We start from the raw sequence: 20829 nt of genomic DNA, 5'->3' as shown, positions 1-20829 counted from the left end.
TGGCCCATGTTGACTCCAATGCTTCCCACAGTTGTCAAGTTGGCTGGCTGTCCATTTTTCATACACACAGGAAACTATTGAGCGTGAAAAACCCAGCAGTGTTGCAGTTCTTGACACACTCAAACCAGTGTTCCTGGCACCTACTACCATACCCCATTTAAAGGCACTTAAATATTTTATCTTGCCCATTCACCCTCTGAATGGCAGATATACACAATCTGTCTCAAGGCTTAAAAATCCTTCTAACCCGTCTTCTCCCCTTCATCTTCACTGAAGTGGATTTGGCTTTCACCTGGTCAGTCTATGCAGTGCTTGACTTAGACTGAAATAGGTGCCGGTACTCATTTTTGGTGCCGGTACTGTTTATATTTAGGTGTAGGAGCTCCACAATACTTTTGAGCTAATATAAGAGTTACAGAAGTTCAATCAGTAGAACATTTGAGGTGCCAGTTCTCAGATTCGGTGACCTCCTGCCCAAGTCGAGCACTGAATCTATAGTATGTCATGGAAAGAGCTGATGTTCCTAATGTTTTGTACACTCGGTGTAGAAACCTTTATTACAAATAACACAGGCAACAAGTAGCTTCTTACATGTGTGAATGACATTTTATTTGCATTGGTAGGTGAGGGAGAGATTGTTGAAGTGATCTTGAAGTTATTTTCTCATAGCCTATGAACATACTATTCTGCACACTAATATACCTGAGCTTGACGGTCTGGCTAAAAGAAAACAGTAACACGGAAGAAAACACAAGCCTTTGCCAGTAAACACACAGAGACAACATGCCCCTAATTTGTTTAAGAGGCTTGACCTTTGTCTTCCGAAAGAAGAAAAAAATTATATTGTGTTTAAGGCAATCTTTTACTTGTCTGAAAATTACTAGTACACATTGTCAAATGAGCTCAATAACAATACACAGAAATAAAGTCTGTTTTTCATTGAAATGACAGAGTTTCTATTGATTCTGATGGTGAATTATAAGCAGACTGCAGGTATAGAGTTAAAAACGTTGTACAGACAAATAATATTAGGGCACAGTTAGAATATAATTTTTCTGTCACATTGAAACTCCCCAATTCTCCCAAAACACTATCAATTGCTGTACGTGGACCTGGCACAGGGCAGAATGCTCTACACAAAGAAAGTTGTTCGTAGAGGTGTTACAAGGTCATTTAAAAATCAATTGCAAAATAATTTTATGAAAATTCAAATATGTCCTTAGATTCTAGATATGAGCAAGCGCAGACAACATCTTTAGCTTCCAATGAGAATGACACTACTTTTTGGGGGGACAAAAATCACAATACTTTTCTTCAATAACACTTGGCATTTAGTTTTCGTTGAGCATTCCCGAGACAAATGCAACACGACAGTATCTGGGGGCAGAGGTGCAACAGGACAATACAATAATAAACAGGCACACAATTCAAAAGCAAGAAACTTTGCTGCTAAAAATGTAAATTATATGTTATACATTCAACTATTTAAAAGCAATATTAAACTGGATATACAGAATCTCCAGACAAGCGCTAGCAAACCTACATGTAGTGCCATAAGCACTGTAATTTTGGTGGCATTGGAGACAGTGTATGCTTGAGCCATTTCAGGGAAGCAAGGCTTGAGACACTTATCTTTTCAAATATGCAATACAATTTGTATCTTTACAAGAATTTGTTTTGAGTCAAGTAGTTTATATCTGTAATATTTTACAGAAATCATCCCATCATTTGAATGTAATTGCAAGGTAATGTACCACTTTTGTAGGTTTGATAAGATACTGTATTGCCAGGAAAAACTTTTTTTAAATAAAAGAACACTACAAATACCAACACCCGAATAGTTTGATATTTGTGAAACCGAAAAGTGAGGCTATGCAAATATTGCAAAATGATATATACATTTAATATAGACACAACACTCTTACGAAACAAAACTGAAAGCAGACTGACAACCTGTGTAAATCTCTTTCGATGCTATACATTTCCTTGTAGAGAACAACTAACCAACAAACACACTGTCAACACATGAAATGTTTGTTTTAAAGTTCAATAAGAAAATAATAATGATCATTATTAAATGAATATGGTAGCACCTTTTCAAGCCCCTTGCAGTCTTCTTGCACTTATTTACCCTCTCTGACACAGAGAAGAGCATTCAGTACATGTCCAATGTGACTATTCATTTCAGAAAAAGAGAAAGCATTATTTTTGTCCAGGAATCTGATTACTGTAACAAGACGAAATCAACACAAATTGCAGAAAGCAGCAATGGACAATAACTTATTATTATTATCATCATCATCATTATTATTAACTCATTATATTTCATTTATGCCCAAATTCACCACCTCTACTGGTAATAGCTCCACACACATCCACCCCAACCCTGCCTCAACAAATACAAAAAATGGTGAAAGAGCAACAACTTACTAACTAACATGAAGAGAGAGAGAAAGAAAGAAAGAGCGATAGACAGTAATGGCGCCCGTGCCCTCACTGAAGGGTGGAGGGGGTCAGTGGCTTGATTCGGAAGACAAAGATGTGAAGATGGGAGGCGATCTGGTTGCAAACACTGACACAGTAACGCACCAAGTCAACGAAAGACAGGATCTGCAGATGGAAAGCAGAAGAGGAGAAAATGAAGAGTCAGGAAACAAGATAACTTGATCAACACAACTGTACACAATGGATCCAGTGTGTAGATGGCTAGATGATGCAGAAGATAAAAGTATAAAAGGGTTTTGCGACTAGTTCCAAATAAACGTGGCAGTAGACTGAAAACACGTGCCTCTGAAAAATGCACAGTAAGTCTTTATACCTTTCAGAGTGAAATACAATTAGTGTTGGATATGATCAGACTGATGGTTCATTTCAAAGACACATGCCATTAAAACACATGCTGCAGATTGCATGCCCTCATGCATTGTTGTTGCATAACTTCACCCTGGACTTGCTCAGATACTATAGACCTCTACGTCATGGAAATGTGCGAGTGTGTGTGTACTCACCAGCGCAATCCACAGCACCAGGTATTCATCAATAAAACTGTTGAAATACTGGTCCAGGAACAGCAGGCCTGGCCCCAGGAATGCTATATCATGGAGATGCATCTCACTCTTTGTCATATGTGCAACCTAAAACAAACAAGACACAGGCAACAGTCATGCTCCAATCAGCAAGCACATTTTCATTGATGATATTCATTTACGTCATAAACGTTCTTACATCCAAGCACTTTTACACAGGATGCACAGGTATTGCATTGCACCAATTAGCAGCGCGCCACACTTACAACTAATTTGTTGGTGATCTTGGCCGACACAAAGCCAAAGGCCAGGATATAAACACAGGGGTGCTTCTCAAACAACTGGATAGCTGACTTCTTATAGATCATCATGGCCAGTATTATTACTGAACCTATATGTAACACAGGAGATAGGACACTGGTTCCCTGGAGAAGAGAGGGAGAAAAGAGAGAGAGACTGTATAATCAACGACATTAATAGGCCACAATGGTACAGTATGTGAATGACATGAGAGTGCAGTTAGGGTGAAAGAAAACACAGTAATGAATGCTGGTGTGTATAATCCACCATCACCTTAGGCCGAAACATTTGTGTTTTGTTTTCACCTTTCATTTATGCACTATGATTATTAAAATATCATGGTTCCCGAAACAAACATCTTTATTTTGCGTTCAAGCCTCAGTTTTGGATTTATTCCTTTTTTTTTGACAGTGCGGGTCTCCATCTCTTCCAGTATTCTTATTTAGAATTCTACGCACCTGGAACAGACACTATTCAGTAGTAAGGACCTTAAAAGAACACAGATGACCTCATATAATTTGTGTACAACTAGGGGTCATAACATACAGTACCTCCCGAAGGAAAACATATAAAGTAATTACTTCCTTGTGACAAACACTGATATCGCTCCGCCAACTGAACTGAGATCAGGTCCAACATTTGTAACACACATCCTTCATTTCCTATGAAGCTAATAGATAGCTCCGTAAAATGGATGAAACCAGCACACAAGCACTTAGGCATCAAGCTAGTTTCACCATCTCTAGAGGGTACATGGCGAAGCCTACACAGTGATTGAGAACTACCTTGTGTCAGTGTTGGTGAAGGAATTTGGGAGAAGGACTGTCAAATTCCCCCTTCCCCATAGGCATTTCTGTAGATCTTAAAGAACTGGAAATATGTGAGCAATACGGAGAGAAAAAAATCTGAGTCTATCAGGGCAAGGAGTGACTACCATTAAGTTGATATGCCCATCTACATGAAGGTCAGGGACTAGGCTACAGGTCGATTTGGAATTGAGCGCGAGTGTCGACTTACTGCTATTGTGGATCCATTTTTGCCCTTACCTCCGGTAAATATAACCCGGAAGTAATTAGTGCAGGAAAAGATGGCGCCTAGGAAAGTGCAGATGGCTGGAACTATTTTCATCTGGATGTTTATGACTGGGATCTGTGGAGGTGACAGAGCAAGATATTATTCATTACAAAACAACAACCAGTCACCACCACTTGAGTGTTAAGTACATGAAAACAGCTCTGGACATTGTTAGTAAGATGGGTACTTGTCAGTAAAACTGTTTCATTACTCAAAGTGAAATTGCATTTACTATGGTAAGGAATCATACTGCACAAAGAATTAGAACAAACCAATGCAGGAAACTCCACCGTTATAATAGTAGTTACTGTTTCAGTTTCAACATTCAGTTATGCCATTCATTTCAATTACCAACAGACAATCAGTGGAAGTTTGAGCCAAATCAGAATTACCAGTGACTGCCAGAAAGCGGATCCTCCCACAGCGGCCAGCAAATACATGATTATAATGAAGATTTGCACCTCAGTCACATCAATGCTGAGAGGAGCAGGCAGAGAGCAGAGGTTAGTCAGAAGTCATCAACTCTGTCCATAAGCACAGCGCCACACAGCTGCCCTATGGACCGTCCTCACCCCAAACACTGTCCCAACTGACCACAGCTCTCCCAACCAATCATGACGCACTAATAGCAAACATGTATCCTACCGTTCAAAAGTTTGGGGTGACTTAGAAATGTCCTTGCTTTTAAAGAAAAGCTCATTTTTTGTCCATTAAAATAACATCAAATTGATCCGAAATACAGTGTAGACATTGTTAATGTTGTAAAGGACTATTGGAGCTGGAAACAGCAGAGTTTTTATAGAATATCTACATAGGCCTACAGAGGCCCATTAACAGCAACCATCACTCCTGTGTTCCAATGGCACGTTGTGTTAGCTAATCCAAGTTTATCATTTTAAAAGGCTAATTGATCATTAGAAAACCCTTTTGCAATTATGTTAGCACAGCTGAAAAATGTTGTTCTGATTAAAGAAGCAATAAAACTGGCCTTCTTTGGACTAGTTGAGTATCTGCAGCATCAGCATTTGTAGGTTCGATTACAGGCTCAAAATATCCAGAAACAAAGAACTTTCTTCTGAAACTCGTCAGTCTATTCTTGTTCTGAGAAATTAAGGCTATTCCATGTGAGAAATTGCCAAGAAACCGAAGCTCTCAACTGAGCGAGAGGACAAGTACATTAGAGTGTCTAGTTTGAGAAACAGACGCCTCACAAGTCCTCAACTGGCAGCTTCATTAAATAGTACCCGCAAAACACCAGTCAACGTCAACAGTGAAGAGGCGACTCTGGGATTCTCTGGCCTTCTAGGCAGAGTTGCAAAGAAAAAGCCATATCTCAGACTGGCCAATAAAAATAAAAGACAAATGTTAGTTTGACCTTAAAAAAATCATTATTTATAACCTCGTCAACATCTTGACTATATTTCGTATTCATTTTTCAACTCATTTCATGTATGTTTTCATGGAAAACATAGACATTTCTAATCCCAAACCTTTGAACGGTAGTGTCTGTTTCAATATTCCGTCAGTAGCACTCCTCGTCACATGCTCCGTAAACAACAGGTGTGGACTAACAGTGAAATGCTTGCATACGGGCCCTTCCCAACCATGCAGAAAGAAAATAGAGAAATAATAGAAAAGTAAAACCCGTAATAATAAAAGTAATAGCTACACAATGAGTAACGATAACTTGGCTATATACAAGAACACCTGTACCGAGTCAATGAAGATAGGTAAATATTTAACCACATAGCTACCCAGACAAACTATACTGAACAAAATATAAAAACGACACATGTAAAGTGTTGGTTCCATGTTTCATGAGCTGAAAAAAACAAACATCCCAGAAATGTTCCATTCGCACAAAAATATTTCTTTCAAATTTGGTGCACAAATTTGTTTACATCCCTGTTAATAAGCATTTCTCCTTTACCAAGGTTCATCCACCTGACAGGTATGGCATATCAAGAAGCTGATTAAACATTATGCTCCTTACACAGGTGCACCTTGTGCTGGGGACAATAAAAGGCCAATCTAAAATGTGCAGTTTTGTCACACAACACAATGCCACAGATGTCTCAAGTTGAGGGAGCGTGCAATTGGCATTCTGACTGCAGGAATGTCCACCAGAGCTGTTACAAGATCATTTAATGTTAATTTCTCTACCATAAGCCAACTCCAATGTTGTTTTAGAGAATCTGGCACTAAGTCCAACCGGCCTCACAACCACAGGTGGGGTTATGGTATGAGCAGGCTTAAGCTACGGACAACGAACACAATTGCATTTTATCGTGGGCAATTTGAATGCACAGAGATACCGTGACGAGATCCTGAGGCCCATTGTTGTGCCATTCATCCGCCTCCATCACCTCATGTTTCAGCATGATAATGCACGGTCCCATGTCGCAAGGATCTGTACACAATTGTCACAGTTCTTCCATGGCCTTCATACTCACCAGACATGTCACCACAGAGCATGTTTGGGATGCTCTGGATAGACAGCGCGTTCCAGTTCCCGCCAATATCCAGCAACTTCACACAGCCATTGAAGAGGAGTGGTACAACATTCCTAAGGCCACAATCAACAGCCTGATCAACTCTATGCAAAGGCGATGTGTTGCGCTGCATGATGCAAATGGTGGTCACACCAGATACCGACTGGTTTTCTGATCCACGACATACCTTTTTTTAAAGGCATCTGTGACCACGTCATGTGAAATCCATAAAGTAGGGAATTCATTTATTTCAATTGACTGATTTCCTTATATGAACTGTAACTCAGTAAAATCTTTGAAATTGTTGCATGTTGCGTTTATTTTTTTGTTCAGTATAAATCTATTATTACTATTAACCCAGTTGTCTCCCAACTTCCTCTCCTCGGAGCGCAGACACACTCACATGCCAAAGCGCAGGGTGCCAGAGACGTAGGTCTGCCAGTGGGCACAGTAGAACATGAACATGCCAGCGAAACAGCAGAAGAACATCCAGTCAGGGTTGGTGCCCAGCTGCACTGCTATACTGGTGCCCAGGACCACAAACACTGAGAGTGAGAGAGAGAGGAAATAGAAGCACAGATTCAATGAAATCCTAATAGGGCAAACCCACAGACACACAGAGGGGCAGCTGTACCTGTGGAGAGGGAGTCACAGCCGTGGTCAAACAGTTCGCCCAGTGGAGAGCTACTATTGGTTCGTCTGGCCTGCTTCCCGTCAATGGCATCCAATGACTGGTACACAAACAGGCCCACAGCACACAGAAGGTATGCCCACAGAGGTGCCTGAAGAAAAAGGAAGTCACAAAAATGGGGGACTTGGTGAATACTTATGACTTCCTTTCTCCCAATGGAAAAATATAACATGTTTGGTTATGGTAGGGTAATTTCCACAAGACATTTAGAAGTTGTGCTCTTTGAGAACCAGTGGGTATTATTGTCAATAGTGCATCATCTGACATAAAATATGATCTTCTGGCAGATGTAGGCTACAGCTACACAAAGGAGAGATGTTTGTGAACTTGTATAGTTTGTTTCCCTCTCAACAGCTTTGGAACACTGCAGAGCTTGGTCCTTCATTAGCCAATCAGCACGGAGAGAGTTTGACAGCATCATCAATGTCTGCCTTCATTTCCTGTTCTGTACTCAGTGGGTCTATGATGAGCTGACAGCAGCTTATACACGGACTAAAACCAACTGGAATATGACACGGCCTACAATTTACAGGCTTGCCAATCTGGCATTCATATAAATAACCCTGTTATTGCAGAGTGTCACAATCTGGCTCATACCCCGATAAATTACGCTTTTAAAAAATTAATTCAGGCCCTCTCACCAAAAACAGGGATATGGGGAGTGGGAGGGGGTTTACGAAAGGAAAGTTTGTTCGTGGGGCATGGGGGATGTTGAAAAGTAGAGCAGGGTGGAAAGATCTCCCGACTGCCTCATTGTTCTCATGAAACATGTGATTAGGAATTAAAAATGGCATGAGAAATCTAACAAGGGCTGTGAAACTAAGAGCCCCTAGAGCAAGTATACTTTCTGTTCAAACACGACATGGTGAGAAACTCAGCAAAAGAGAACATGACACCGTGTATCAGCTTTACTGTTTACTCATTACGCCTGGCATTTTCAGTCATTCAGAAAACGCTCTTATCCAGAGCGACTTACAGAAAGCAATGAGTGCATCGATTTTCATATTGGTCCCCCGGTGGGAATAGGACCCACAACCCTGGCGTTGCAAGCGCCATGCTCTTACCAACTGAGCCACACGGGACCCACATAGACTCCTCTAGAGCACTAATACACCCACAGCCACGGGGCAGTCTGTCCTTAACGATCCTGACCTGGGCCATCAGAAAACAGGACACTGACTACTGCAGCATGTTAAGTAAATACAATTTTCTCTGGGCTGTGAAACAGTGCTGCCACTAATGTTTTAGCATCCTGTTAACTTAACTATGACCTGTGATGTCATGTGTCGAATCATGCTTACAACAATGAGTATGGACATAAAAAAAATATTTAAAAAATACATTTGAGCATGGACATTGTAAAGGCAATATAATTAGGACGTCTGTACATAGTCACCGCTCCCTCTAGAGCTAGTACCCTACCAAGCCTGTCTTCTCTGTACTAAACTCAACTGAAGTCCCTCTTCTCTTTGTCTCACTCTCCCCAGTTTCTCCACATTGTGAGCATACAGTACATGCACGCAGAGCCATTTCTCAACATTTGTCCTAAAAAAAGAAACAGGAAGAGGAGGAGAACTAGAGACAGAGCACTATTTATAGAAAGGGAAAACAAAGTTACGCCCTGCAGATCCTCCTAATTACACCCCTAACTAACTACTCTAACCCACATTTTAGCTGCTGCCTGTTAAGGCCGTAGTCTGCTTTAGCAGCACAGGGGAAGTCAGGTGACACTAAAGCTCTTCAATCCTGCCTCCTGGAAACTCACAGGGTGTGCAGGCTTTTGTTCCATCACAGCACTGGATTCAACTAATCGACAAATTATCAAACCCTTGATCATTTGAATCAGGTGTGTTACGGCTGGGCAGGAACAGAAACCTGCACGGCCTATGGGCTTCCAGGACCAGGGTAGAATAACACCGGCATTTAAAGAGACCCCTAAGATGAGGCCATGTTGTGCCTTGCAGATAACGTTCAGCCTACTTTTGGAAGTTATTTGTGGATTCAATTCAACGGTCAAATATACAGTCAGCTGCTTGCTGGGAAAGCTGGAATTCCTATCAATATTATAGGCTTAATACATGTTTTCTTCCATGGTTAGACTGGCCTTTCTATGATAAAATAAGTAGAGACTAAGTCCAGTCCACACTAGTGTTGTGGAACTGAACTTGTAGGAAAACAGCCAGAGCTAAACCCACAAAGCACATGGTGGTCTATGGACGAACAAAATGCATTATACTGCATTGGGCTGTTTGGTAATGGCTCTTGTATACAAAGTATTCGTTTGAATGTAATCTAATTCCATGTACTTTGAAGTCTGATATCACCAATTATATTCCCTTGTGGGAAGTTACTGCAGGCTTTCGGTTCTAGAGGGGAACTACTAAGCTTAACAGTTTGCATGTTTTGCTGTGTCCTCTCCATTCCCTGTCCTTAGCATGCACTCATCTCTGCTGTGGTGCTGGTGTGGCGTGTGGGCCGGGAAGGGGGCTGGGGGACTTGGAATCAGGTGCAGACTAGCTGTATGAGCTATGGGCACGGGGTGTTCATCCAGAACAGAAAGAGTGAGCTATACCAAAACTCTCCTCGACAGCAGAGAGGGGAAACAGACAAAGAGACCATGAAAACTGTTGCTAATAGAAGATGAAAAAAAACAGCCACAGAACCTTGAGATGAAACAACTGTCTGTCTGTCTGTACAGGTAAATACCATACGGTAGCATTTTACTTGAACCCTCAAACTGTACCTGTCCAGGGGACTAAGCCAGGCAGTGTATAACCAACCAGTTCAGTGGCTGTGGGGCAGTACAGTAGTACGTACACACTACCTGGACAGGTGCCATATTGTTGCCAGTGTTACCTGCTCAGTGGCGGTGGGGCAGTAGTAGACCAGCACCAGGGTGGTGAATACGTTGGTGGCCAGGCCCACGATGGTGATGAGGTTGGGGGCGATCCAGGCTGGCACGCGGCCCACCAGCCACTCCCAGTAGCGCTGCATCAGAGGCTCCAGCAGGGAGCGGCCTGCACTGCTGTACCTGTAGAGGGGGAACGAGTGGAGTATCCCGGAAAGAAGGTTTAACAAATTCAAGATTCCCTGAACATATTCGGCTTCTTTTAACCAGATAAGGGAGTCTGGGATTTCTTGGTTCCCGGGAACGGCTGCTTCTCATTTACAGTGCCTTGCGAAAGTATTCGGCCCCCTTGAACTTTGCGACCTTTTGCCACATTTCAGGCTTCAAACATAAAGATATAAAACTGTATTTTTTTGTGAAGAATCAACAACAAGTGGGACACAATCATGAAGTGGAACGAGATTTATTGGATATTTCAAACTTTTTTAACAAATCAAAAACTGAAAAATTGGGCGTGCAAAATTATTCAGCCCCTTTACTTTCAGTGCAGCAAACTCTCTCCAGAAGTTCAGTGAGGATCTCTGAATGATCCAATGTTGACCTAAATGACTAATGATGATAAATACAATCCACCTGTGTGTAATCAAGTCTCCGTATAAATGCACCTGCACTGTGATAGTCTCAGAGGTCCGTTAAAAGCGCAGAGAGCATCATGAAGAACAAGGAACACACCAGGCAGGTCTGAGATACTGTTGTGAAGAAGTTTAAAGCCGGATTTGGATACAAAAAGATTTCCGATAATATTGAAATGGAAGGAGTATCAGACCACTGCAAATCTACCAAGACCTGGCCGTCCCTCTAAACTTTCAGCTCATACAAGGAGAAGACTGATCAGAGATGCAGCCAAGAGGCCCATGATCACTCTGGATGAACTGCAGAGATCTACAGCTGAGGTGGGAGACTCTGTCCATAGGACAACAATCAGTCGTATATTGCACAAATCTGGCCTTTATGGAAGAGTGGCAAGAAGAAAGCCATTTCTTAAAGATAGCCATAAAAAGTGTCGTTTAAAGTTTGCCACACGCCACCTGGGAGACACACCAAACATGTGGAAGAAGGTGCTCTGGTCAGATGAAACCAAAATTGAACTTTTTGGCAACAATGCAAAACGTTATGTTTGGCGTAAAAGCAACACAGCTCATCACCTTGAACACACCATCCCCACTGTCAAACATGGTGGTGGCAGCATCATGGTTTGGGCCTGCTTTTCTTCAGCAGGGACAGGGAAGATGGTTAAAATTGATGGGAAGATGGATGGAGCCAAATACAGGACCATTCTGGAAGAAAACCTGATGGAGTCTGCAAAAGACCTGAGACTGGGACGGAGATTTGTCTTCCAACAAGACAATGATCCAAAACATAAAGCAAAATCTACAATAGAATGGTTCAAAAATAAACATATCCAGGTGTTAGAATGGCCAAGTCAAAGTCCAGACCTGAATCCAATCGAGAATCTGTGGAAATAACTGAAAACTGCTGTTCACAAATGCTCTCCATCCAATCTCACTGAGCTCGATCTGTTTTGCAAGGAGGAATGGGAAAAAATGTCAGTCTCTCGATGTGCAAAACTGATAGAGACATACCCCAAGCGACTTACAGCTGTAATCGCAGCAAAAGGTGGCGCTACAAAGTATTAACTTAAGGGGGCTGAATAATTTTGCACGCCCAATTTTTCAGTTTTTGATTTGTTAAAAAAGTTTGAAATATCCAATAAATGTCATTCCACTTCATGATTGTGTCCCACTTGTTGTTGATTCTTCACAAAAAAATACAGTTTTATATCTTTATGTTTGAAGCCTGAAATGTGGCAAAAGGTCGCAAAGTTCAAGGGGGCCGAATACTTTTGCAAGGCACTGTAAGTTACTAGGCGAAGCGAAGCGCAGATTGGTTGAGTCAAAAGACCTAGACTTGTGAAATATTGTTCTCGAACAAGATACAACTGTAACACAACGAATACGTTGCCATATTTACCCAAAAAGTAATACACCGACCGCCGCAAAAGCCAGAGTGAGCCTGGCAGAAAATTGCAGACCGATTCCATGTGTAAGTGAAATGGCACAATTCCAATATGTAATAGGCCGAGCTTATACACACGGGTGATTGGTAATAACGCTTTCACTTTACAGAGCACTTTTATGGCAACGCGGGTGATCTTACATGTTAAGGCTATAACCTAACATGTAAGTTGTAGCCTGTGTCACAATGGCAGTGGTAGGCCCATTCCATATCCTGTTGGAGGAATAATAATTGATTGACTACAAAGTGCTTTTCATGACAACACGGGCAACAATCTGTTCTGTTTAGTAGTAACTATAAACTATCAAAATAAAGAAAGTCACACCCTCCGTGTATAAACTCCCAGCGATTTAATGGGTATTTACCAACGTTTTCGGCATCACTGTGCCTTTCTCAGGGTAATGTCATGAATACTTGAACCAGGTTATGTAGACACACAGTGCAATTAGTGCAACCAATGACAATAGTGAGGGGTGTGACAGTAGTTTAGTTGTAACGACCATGGGAGTCCCAGATCATCTGACCAAAGAAGTAAGAAAGATCATTGAATTAAATGACTGTTTCGGGAAATTATTTGGTTTGGTGAAAGTGCAGGCGACAGTATTCAATAGCTACCCGTGTGTTTATACTTAATAAGACTGTATATTCACGTAGTCTCCGTCATTTGGTCCAGAGGGTCTTTGAAAGGGGGATATGTGTCCCATCTACAGCGTCAATCACGTTTGGAAAATCTGCGAGATGAATTAGTCAATTTTCTACTTTTCATCATGTTGCCTAGACTGATTCATTTGAGATTAGCAAAGTATCGCTGGCAGTCACCTGCCTGTAGCCTACTCTTCCTGCAATCCTGTAAAAGTCCTACTTGACTATATGGACAGCTTGATGGCCAGGGAATGCAGCAAAGACTTAAAATATATATATTCAATGCGAAGCAGAATCTTCTTATGGCTCTACACACATTTGCCTTGCCAAATTATTCAGAATTCCCCACATTGTACAGGAAACTTACAGTGGGTTGAGTATGTTGGCCAGATATACACTGAGTGGACAAAACATTAGGAACACCTGCTCTTTTCATGACATAGACGGATCAGCCTAATCCAGGTGAAAGCTATGATCCCTTATTGAGGTCACTTGTTAAATTCTGTTCAATCAGTGTAGCTTAAGGGGAGGAGACCAGTTAAAGGATTTTTAAGCCTTGAGACAATTGAAACGTGGATTGTGTGTGTGCGCCATTCAGAGGGCGAATGGGAAAGACAAAATATTTAAGTGCCTTTGAACGAGGTATGGTAGTAGGTGCCAGGGAGCACCGGTTTGAGTAAAGAACTGCAACGCTTCTGGGTTTTCACACTCAACAGTTTCCCGTGTTTATCAAGAATGGTCCACCACCCAAAGGACATCCAGCTAACATGACAACTGTGGGAAGCATCATATCGAATTTTATTGGTCACAGACATGTGTTTAGCAGATGTTATTGCGGGTGTAGCGAAATGCTTGTGTTTCTAGCTCCGATAGTGCAGTAATATCTAACAATATCTAGCATCCCTGTGGAACGCTTGACACCGACAAATTGAGGCTGTTCTGAGGGCAAAAGGGGGTGCAACTCAATATTAGGAAGATGTTCCTAACGTTTTGTACACTCAGTGTATGATTGATTGTGCAGAAAAACAATAACATTCCAAAATAAAATCTTCTGAATGATCTAAAGGATGTATTCGAGATCCAATCATTTGTTCCCTTTGTAATGCTCGGCAAACAATGCAGGCTCCGATGTAAATTGGATTTTCCGCAAAGGGACAGGCCATACACGTGCAACACAGCATCCCTAACCTAGCCCACAATGTCTGCTGTGTGGATCAAGCAGTTAACAAGTGGAGCAGTCCTTGAAAGAGTAAGATTTCAGCGAGACAACTCAAAGGCACAATCCATTAACGCCAAGATAATGGAAGATAATGGAATGGAATGGAATTTATTGCCCAATCAACCGTTCTCTGTCGTGGATGATGTTGGCTTTCGCCGACTGGTCGAGCACCTCGAGCCCCCAGTACACACTACCAAGTAGGCACTATTTTTCAGATGTTGCCCTACCGGAGTTACACAGTATTGTTGAAAACGCACATCCATGAGCTACTTGCTATGGGCATCACTGCTATTAGCTTCCCGCCATCCCGACCGTTTGGACCAGCGATGTCAGCCCCATGAGTATGCCGAGTCTGACAGCACAGTGGGTCGACGAGGATTTCCTACTGAGGAAAGACGTAATACATACTCAAGAATGTGCTGGTTCTCATACCGCTGCTGCCATTTCAATGGCATTTGCGAACATGTTTGAAACTTGGCAACATGAACACACCCCTAGCTCCATTCGAACAACTGACTGGAGAAATAAGCTCATCAACTGCGTCTGCAGCAGACGTGAAACCCTCTGTCATGGCATTGAAACGCCTGCTCAACAAAACTGCAGACAGACTGTGGGGTTAAGTTGGAAGAGTACTCTACTAGAGACAGTGAACAAGCGAGTCGGTGGCATTCTCTCTGAGCCTCTTTACTGTGTCGCCACCATGCTCGATGCTAGGTACAAGGACCGCTACTTCGATGCAGACAAGAAACAGGGTTTACGTGAAATGTTACATACACAGCTGGACAAGATGGAAACGGACACAGTGACAGTGCGCACCGAGGAAGAGAGGCCACGGACAGACAGAGCTGAAACTTGACATGTATGATGAAATCCTGGTTGAGAATGAAACAACAGAACAAATGTACAACGAAACAGCACAGCAAGTAAGTGAAAGAAATAGGTTTTGATTATGTTTTACTGGTAATGGGGACATATGTAAATGCCAACGAAATAACTTTTGGGTCAGTGTGTGTTTCAACTATTTAACTGTACTTAAAAGGCTGCTAAAATTTAAAAATATCGCAAGGAAAATATCGGATATCGGTATCGGACAAAAATGTAATATCGGTGCATCCCTAGTTTGATGTAATGACATGTATAAAACACATATGATCATCGGATCAAAGGTAAATATTAGATTCTTCTATCACAGTACCTGTGTTCCTCCAGTCTCTTCAGCTGGTGGCGGTTGAGCGGGGGAGACGGCAGTTCAATCAGTCTGCGCAGGGCTCCAGGGGCCAGGCAGCAGGCTGTCTCCATGCCCACACCCTGCCTAGGATCCCTCTCCCTGAGTGTGCCTCGGCATGTCCGAAAACCCCCCTGCTGCTGCTGGTACCCGGTGACGTTCATGGCCCTGCTATCGCTGTGCCCTCTGCCTCCCCCCCGCCGCTCTCTGGGGCTGGGGATCCACAATGGGGCCGCACACTGAAGGGTGGAAGAGGAGAGAACAGGTAAATGTGAGGTTGGCTTTACATGTAGGCTAGGTGCTGAAATGGGACTTGGGAGTTCAGTTTGCTCTCTTGCCAGTTGCTTCTTAACTGTTTTACTGAACTAATTTCATTTCACGTAAGTTCTCATTTGAGTGAAAGTGAGCGAAAGGAAGGAAGGATGTGGTGGAATAGCTAGAAAAAGGGTTGAGAATGAAAGTGAGAATAAGAAATGAACCCTAGTACCCCGCTGTGTTATCTATTGCCATACGCACACAAGTGCACGAGTACGTTCCTCTTCACCAGTTCTGAGTTACAAAACACTGTGCAGCCACAGTCTTAAAGACGTGATGGGGCAGGATATGGCAGGTCCTGCCGTCACACTCCACTAAACATGAAGCTTCTCAAACAAATCTTAGCCCATAGAGATCCTATTAAATTACAAGAGGGGCTATGTCATTAACCGTCAATGTTCCAGAATGGCCAGAATGGGGGTAAAAATGGACCCATATTGGCCAGGGAGAATTCCAAACCAGTCTAATTGGAATGAATGGCAGTAGAGACATAATCCCAATTTTACTTATGCAGGAAAATAAAAGTAAGACATATGTTATACTTACATGCTGATCACTCCGCTTGAGTCGTGTGCGCGAGCTTTGCAAAATAAATGTATACATACGTTATTCAATCATTGCACCCACACTGCTTGCCACGCCAACAAGTGTCTGCATTACCAAGTGCTAAAATAGAAGTCAGTTCTATTTGTGATGCTGAACACGGTGCAAGTCCTGCCTCTCCCATCTCCTCATTGGTTATACCCACGTGGGTGATTGAAAGATGAACTTAGGTCGGTCATGGAAATACTATGAAAGTTAGATGCCAATCGCCATATAAAGTCCAAAGAAGAAAAAGCCTGGAAGGAGGAGAGATGACTAGAAACAATTTGTTTGACCATTTTATGTGGGGAATAATTGTCAGAGTAGAGGACCTTGTGCATTTCAGGTAAAATAACAACTCAACATTTATATCCCAGGGCAAATTAGCTAGCAACTGCAATCTAGCAAGCTAAATTGCCATAAAATGTTTAATGCTTTCGACCTGTCACCAAATTTATATAATTGGTTCAGAGTTTGTTTTGATATTTCAACCTGCGTGCCGTGATCGCGTTTGGTGGGGGGGGGGGGGGGGGCAAAATACATTTCTGCACGATGGCGCACGTCCATTCTGGGCATGGTGTAAAGCAATAAAGCCCAACGGGGTGTGGTATATGGTGCAACGCGGAGTGCCTTGACACATCCCTTAGCCGTGGTATATTGGCTATAAATCACAAACTCCCCGAGGTGTCTTATTACTATTATAAACTGGTTACCAATGTAATTAGAGCAGCTAAAATAAAATGTTTTGTCGTACTCGTGGAATACGGTCTGATTTACCATGGCTGTCAGGCAATCAGCATTCAGGGCTCAAACCACCCAGTTTATAACATAAATTACATAATATAATTATTGTCAAGCTAAAATAGTCATATAGTTATAAATACAGTTTATACAGGTTTTATGCTAATTTTCAGTATAAATCACCCTTTAAAATATATTATTTGACACAATATCTTATCACAGCACTGGCAAACTATGGTTGACTAACTCCCTGAATAAAATGGCTGACCTTTATCCCATCATAAGAAGGTTCATTTCCATTCTAGTATTCTTATTCTGTGTCTTAGCCACTGAGAATGCCGGCCCATATCATTGGAGAGTCACAACTTGCACAAAGTAACCACAGAAATCCTCTACAACAGTGGACCCTAAAGTTTTGGAAAGTGGTCAGACCCACTGACCAAAGATTTCTAAAACAACGTGGGCCAATGTGCAATTTTGTAGACCACGCATGCATCAGTCAGTTTCTCCATTAGACAACTTGTTGTTTAAAGCAAAGCAGCAAACGTAACGTTATCTGATGCAGAAAGTCAGTCAGTCAGACCCCAGGTCATTCTCAACAGGCTAGCTTCCACTTGCAACATTAGCACCTACAGTACCAGGCAAAAGTTTGGACACAACTACTCATTCAAGGGGTTTTCTTTACTTTTCTACATTGTAGAATGATAGAGAATACATCAAAACTATGAAAAAAAACACATGGAATAATCTAGTAACCAAAAAAAGTGTTAAACAAATCAAAATATATTTTATATTTGAGAATCTTCAAAATCGCCACCCTTTGCCTTGATGACAGCTTTGCACACTCTTGGCATTCTCTCAACGAGCTTCATGTGAGGTAGTCACCTGGAAAGCATTTCAATTAACAGGTGTGCCTTGTTAAAAGTTAATTTGTGGAATTTCTTTCCTTCTTAATGTGTTGGAGCCAATCAGTTGTGTTGTGACAATGTAGAGGTGGTATACAGAAGATAGCCCTATTTGGTAAAAGACCAAGTCCATATTATGGCAAGACCAGCTCAAATAAGCAAAGAGAAACAACAGTCCATCATTACTTTAAGACATGGTCAGTCAATCAGGAAAATAAACTTTCAAAGTTCTTGAAATGTAAGTGCAGTCGCAAAAACCACCAAGCGCTATGATGAAACTGGCACTCATGAGGATATGTTCATTAGAGTTACCAGCCTCAGAAATTGCAGCCCAAATAAATGCTTCACAGAGTTCAAGTAACAGACACATCTCAACATCAACTGTTCAGAGGAGAATGGGTGAAACAGGCCTTCATGGTCAAATTGCTGCAAAGAAACCACTACTAAAGGACACCAATAATAAGAAGGGACTTGCTTGGAACAAGAAACGAGCAATGGACATTAGACCGGTGGAAATCTGTCCTTTGGTCTGATGAGTCCAAAATTAAGATTTTCGGTTCCAATGTCTTAGTGAGACGCAAAGTAAGTGAACAAATTATCTTTGCATGCGTGATTCCCACCGTGAAGCATGGAGGAGGAGGTGTGATGGTGCTTTGCTGGTGACACTGTCATGATTTACTTAGAATTCAAGTCACACTTAACCAGCATGGCTACCACAGCATTCTGCAGCGATACGCCATCCCATCTGGTTTGCGCTTATTGGGACTATAATTTGTTTTCAACAGGACAATGACCCAACACACCTCCAGGCTGTGTAAGTGCTATTTGACCAAGAAGGAGAGTGATGGAGTGCTGCATCAGATGACCTGGACTCCACAATCACCTGACCTCAACCCAATTGAGATGGTTTGGGATGAGTTGAACCACAGAGTGAAGGAAAAGCAGCCAACAAGTGCTCAGCATATGTGGGTACTCTTTCAAGACTGTTGGAAAAGCATTCCAGGTGAAGCTGGTTGAGAGAATGCCAAGTGTGCAAAGCGTGACTACTTTGAAGAATATCAAATATATTTTGATTTGTTTAACACTTTTTTGATGACTACATGATTCCATGTGTTATTTCATAGTTTAGATGTCTTATTTATTATTCTACAATGTAGAAAATAGTAAAAAATAGAAACTCTTGAATGAGTAGGTGTCCAAACTTTTGACTGGTACAGTATGTATATCAGTCAAAAAGTAATACAAAGAAACTGAGTTTGATACTCACATCAATGAATTTAAAAGGGAAGATTGATGGGAATGAAGAGCAATCATATGCAATACAACTGTGTTACAACTCTTAAACCAGTCTAGGAGCTGCTAGTGGTTTCTCTGCTGTCCCACTAAATGACAGGCACTTACAAAAAAAATATATATATCTATTTATGACTGGCAGGCAGTCTGGAACGGTGGCATCCCGGCTAAAACTGGCTAGCTAGCTAACTACAACACTAGCAAATGACAACATGACACAAAGCTATTTCACATTATTTCCCTCGGTTAATTTACAATGTAACTGTCAATGTTTCCCCAGCCGATCTCTAGAAATCCATCCGTTAATTTGCCACTGCTGTACAAAAAAAAATGCACCCTTCCCCCACCATCACAATGACAGCTAGCTGACGACAGTAGTTAGCAGCGGGCTAGCAGTTTGCCAAGGAGCCACTGACCTGGCGAGTAAACAGGACAGCAGGGTGTCGAGGCACTTCACCGTGCGTTGAATGACTTACCCGTTGGTAAGGATCGTAGCAGCAGTTTTACAGTTTACGGCGTATAAAGGGTGGGAAAGTCCTCAGCGAACGTTACGATAGCCACGATTCACAACACGTCGGGTTCCACTCCAATGTCCGAATGGGGTCCGTGCTATCCGGGATCCTTGGGAAGTCCCTACCCCATGAAGTTGAAATGGAAAGAGGGTAAGGGTTAAGGGTGGGGATATCCCAAGGAATCCGGATAGCACTGACCGTCCCACTGGATAGCTGATCCTAACATTAGCTAGTGATGGGTCGTTCTTTTTGAACGGATCTTTTTGGTCGGAACCCGAATCGCATCGGTGAAAACCAGAAAGCGACGTTTATTTGGCTCCCTGATTTACATACAGCTTCTACTGATTTAATTTTATTTTTTTTGCTCAAAACAACGATTACCTGCAGATATATTACAAAATAATTATACAAATGAGGGTAAATCCTCTTGCAGGATTCACTGCAGAAACAATAAATAGTTAGGAGAGTGCTTCATTCTGGTCTAAACTCATTTTTGCAGTGCATTAAAAATAAACTTGTTTTTTTCCTTTTCTTTTTTTGCAGGTGATCTAATAATTTGTCCAGGTAAAAAAGTAATAGTATGCTCTTTTCACGATCTGGCAGATATGGTACCCTACTTTGTGGCTTTGCATTGGATATTTGCAATTTTTCCTTGGTTCAATATCGACATTTAAGCATTTTGAACAAAGCCATTTGGGAGCAAACTGGAATGCTTGGGACGTCCCTATCCCCCATTGAAATGTAAATGTAAAATGGGTTAGGTAAGGGTTGGGTTAGCGTAGGGACGTCCCAAGGATTCTAGATAGCACTAGCCGGGACTGGCTAGCTGATGCTAAAATTAGCTGCTGTCAGAAAATGCAATCTGGGATCCTTGGGATCCCCATTTAC

General features: G+C 41.9%; 1 protein-coding gene and 1 non-coding gene across 6 annotated transcripts; both read right to left on the bottom strand.

Moving 5' to 3' along the window:
* Positions 1 to 584: 584 nt before the first annotated feature.
* Positions 585 to 20232, bottom strand: LOC110494040 (choline/ethanolaminephosphotransferase 1). Of its 5 annotated transcripts, none has more exons than XM_036950040.1 (11): positions 19846 to 20232; positions 16455 to 16488; positions 15564 to 15832; positions 10440 to 10614; positions 7527 to 7674; positions 7296 to 7437; positions 4793 to 4877; positions 4344 to 4475; positions 3293 to 3451; positions 3009 to 3134; positions 585 to 2610 (listed from the first exon to the last, which is right to left on the bottom strand). In XM_036950040.1, the coding sequence occupies exons 3-11, from the start codon at positions 15755 to 15757 to the stop codon at positions 2494 to 2496; spliced, it is 1278 nt and encodes a 425-aa protein (XP_036805935.1). In that variant the 5' UTR covers positions 15758 to 15832; positions 16455 to 16488; positions 19846 to 20232; the 3' UTR covers positions 585 to 2493. The 5 variants fall into 5 exon arrangements, with proteins under 5 accessions (XP_036805935.1, XP_036805934.1, XP_036805936.1 ...); XM_036950039.1 differs by having other exon boundaries at positions 19906 to 20232; XM_036950041.1 differs by lacking the exon at positions 16455 to 16488.
* trnaa-ugc lies at positions 8592 to 8665 on the bottom strand. Its single transcript has one exon. It is a non-coding gene; the product is annotated as a tRNA-Ala (tRNA).
* Positions 20233 to 20829: the final 597 nt, after the last annotated feature.

The sequence above is a fragment of the Oncorhynchus mykiss genome, chromosome 17, assembly GCF_013265735.2.
Source record: "Oncorhynchus mykiss isolate Arlee chromosome 17, USDA_OmykA_1.1, whole genome shotgun sequence".
NCBI lineage: Eukaryota > Metazoa > Chordata > Actinopteri > Salmoniformes > Salmonidae > Oncorhynchus > Oncorhynchus mykiss.
The sequence above is the reverse complement of the archived record's forward strand: the minus strand, read 5'-3'. Positions and strand labels throughout refer to the sequence as shown.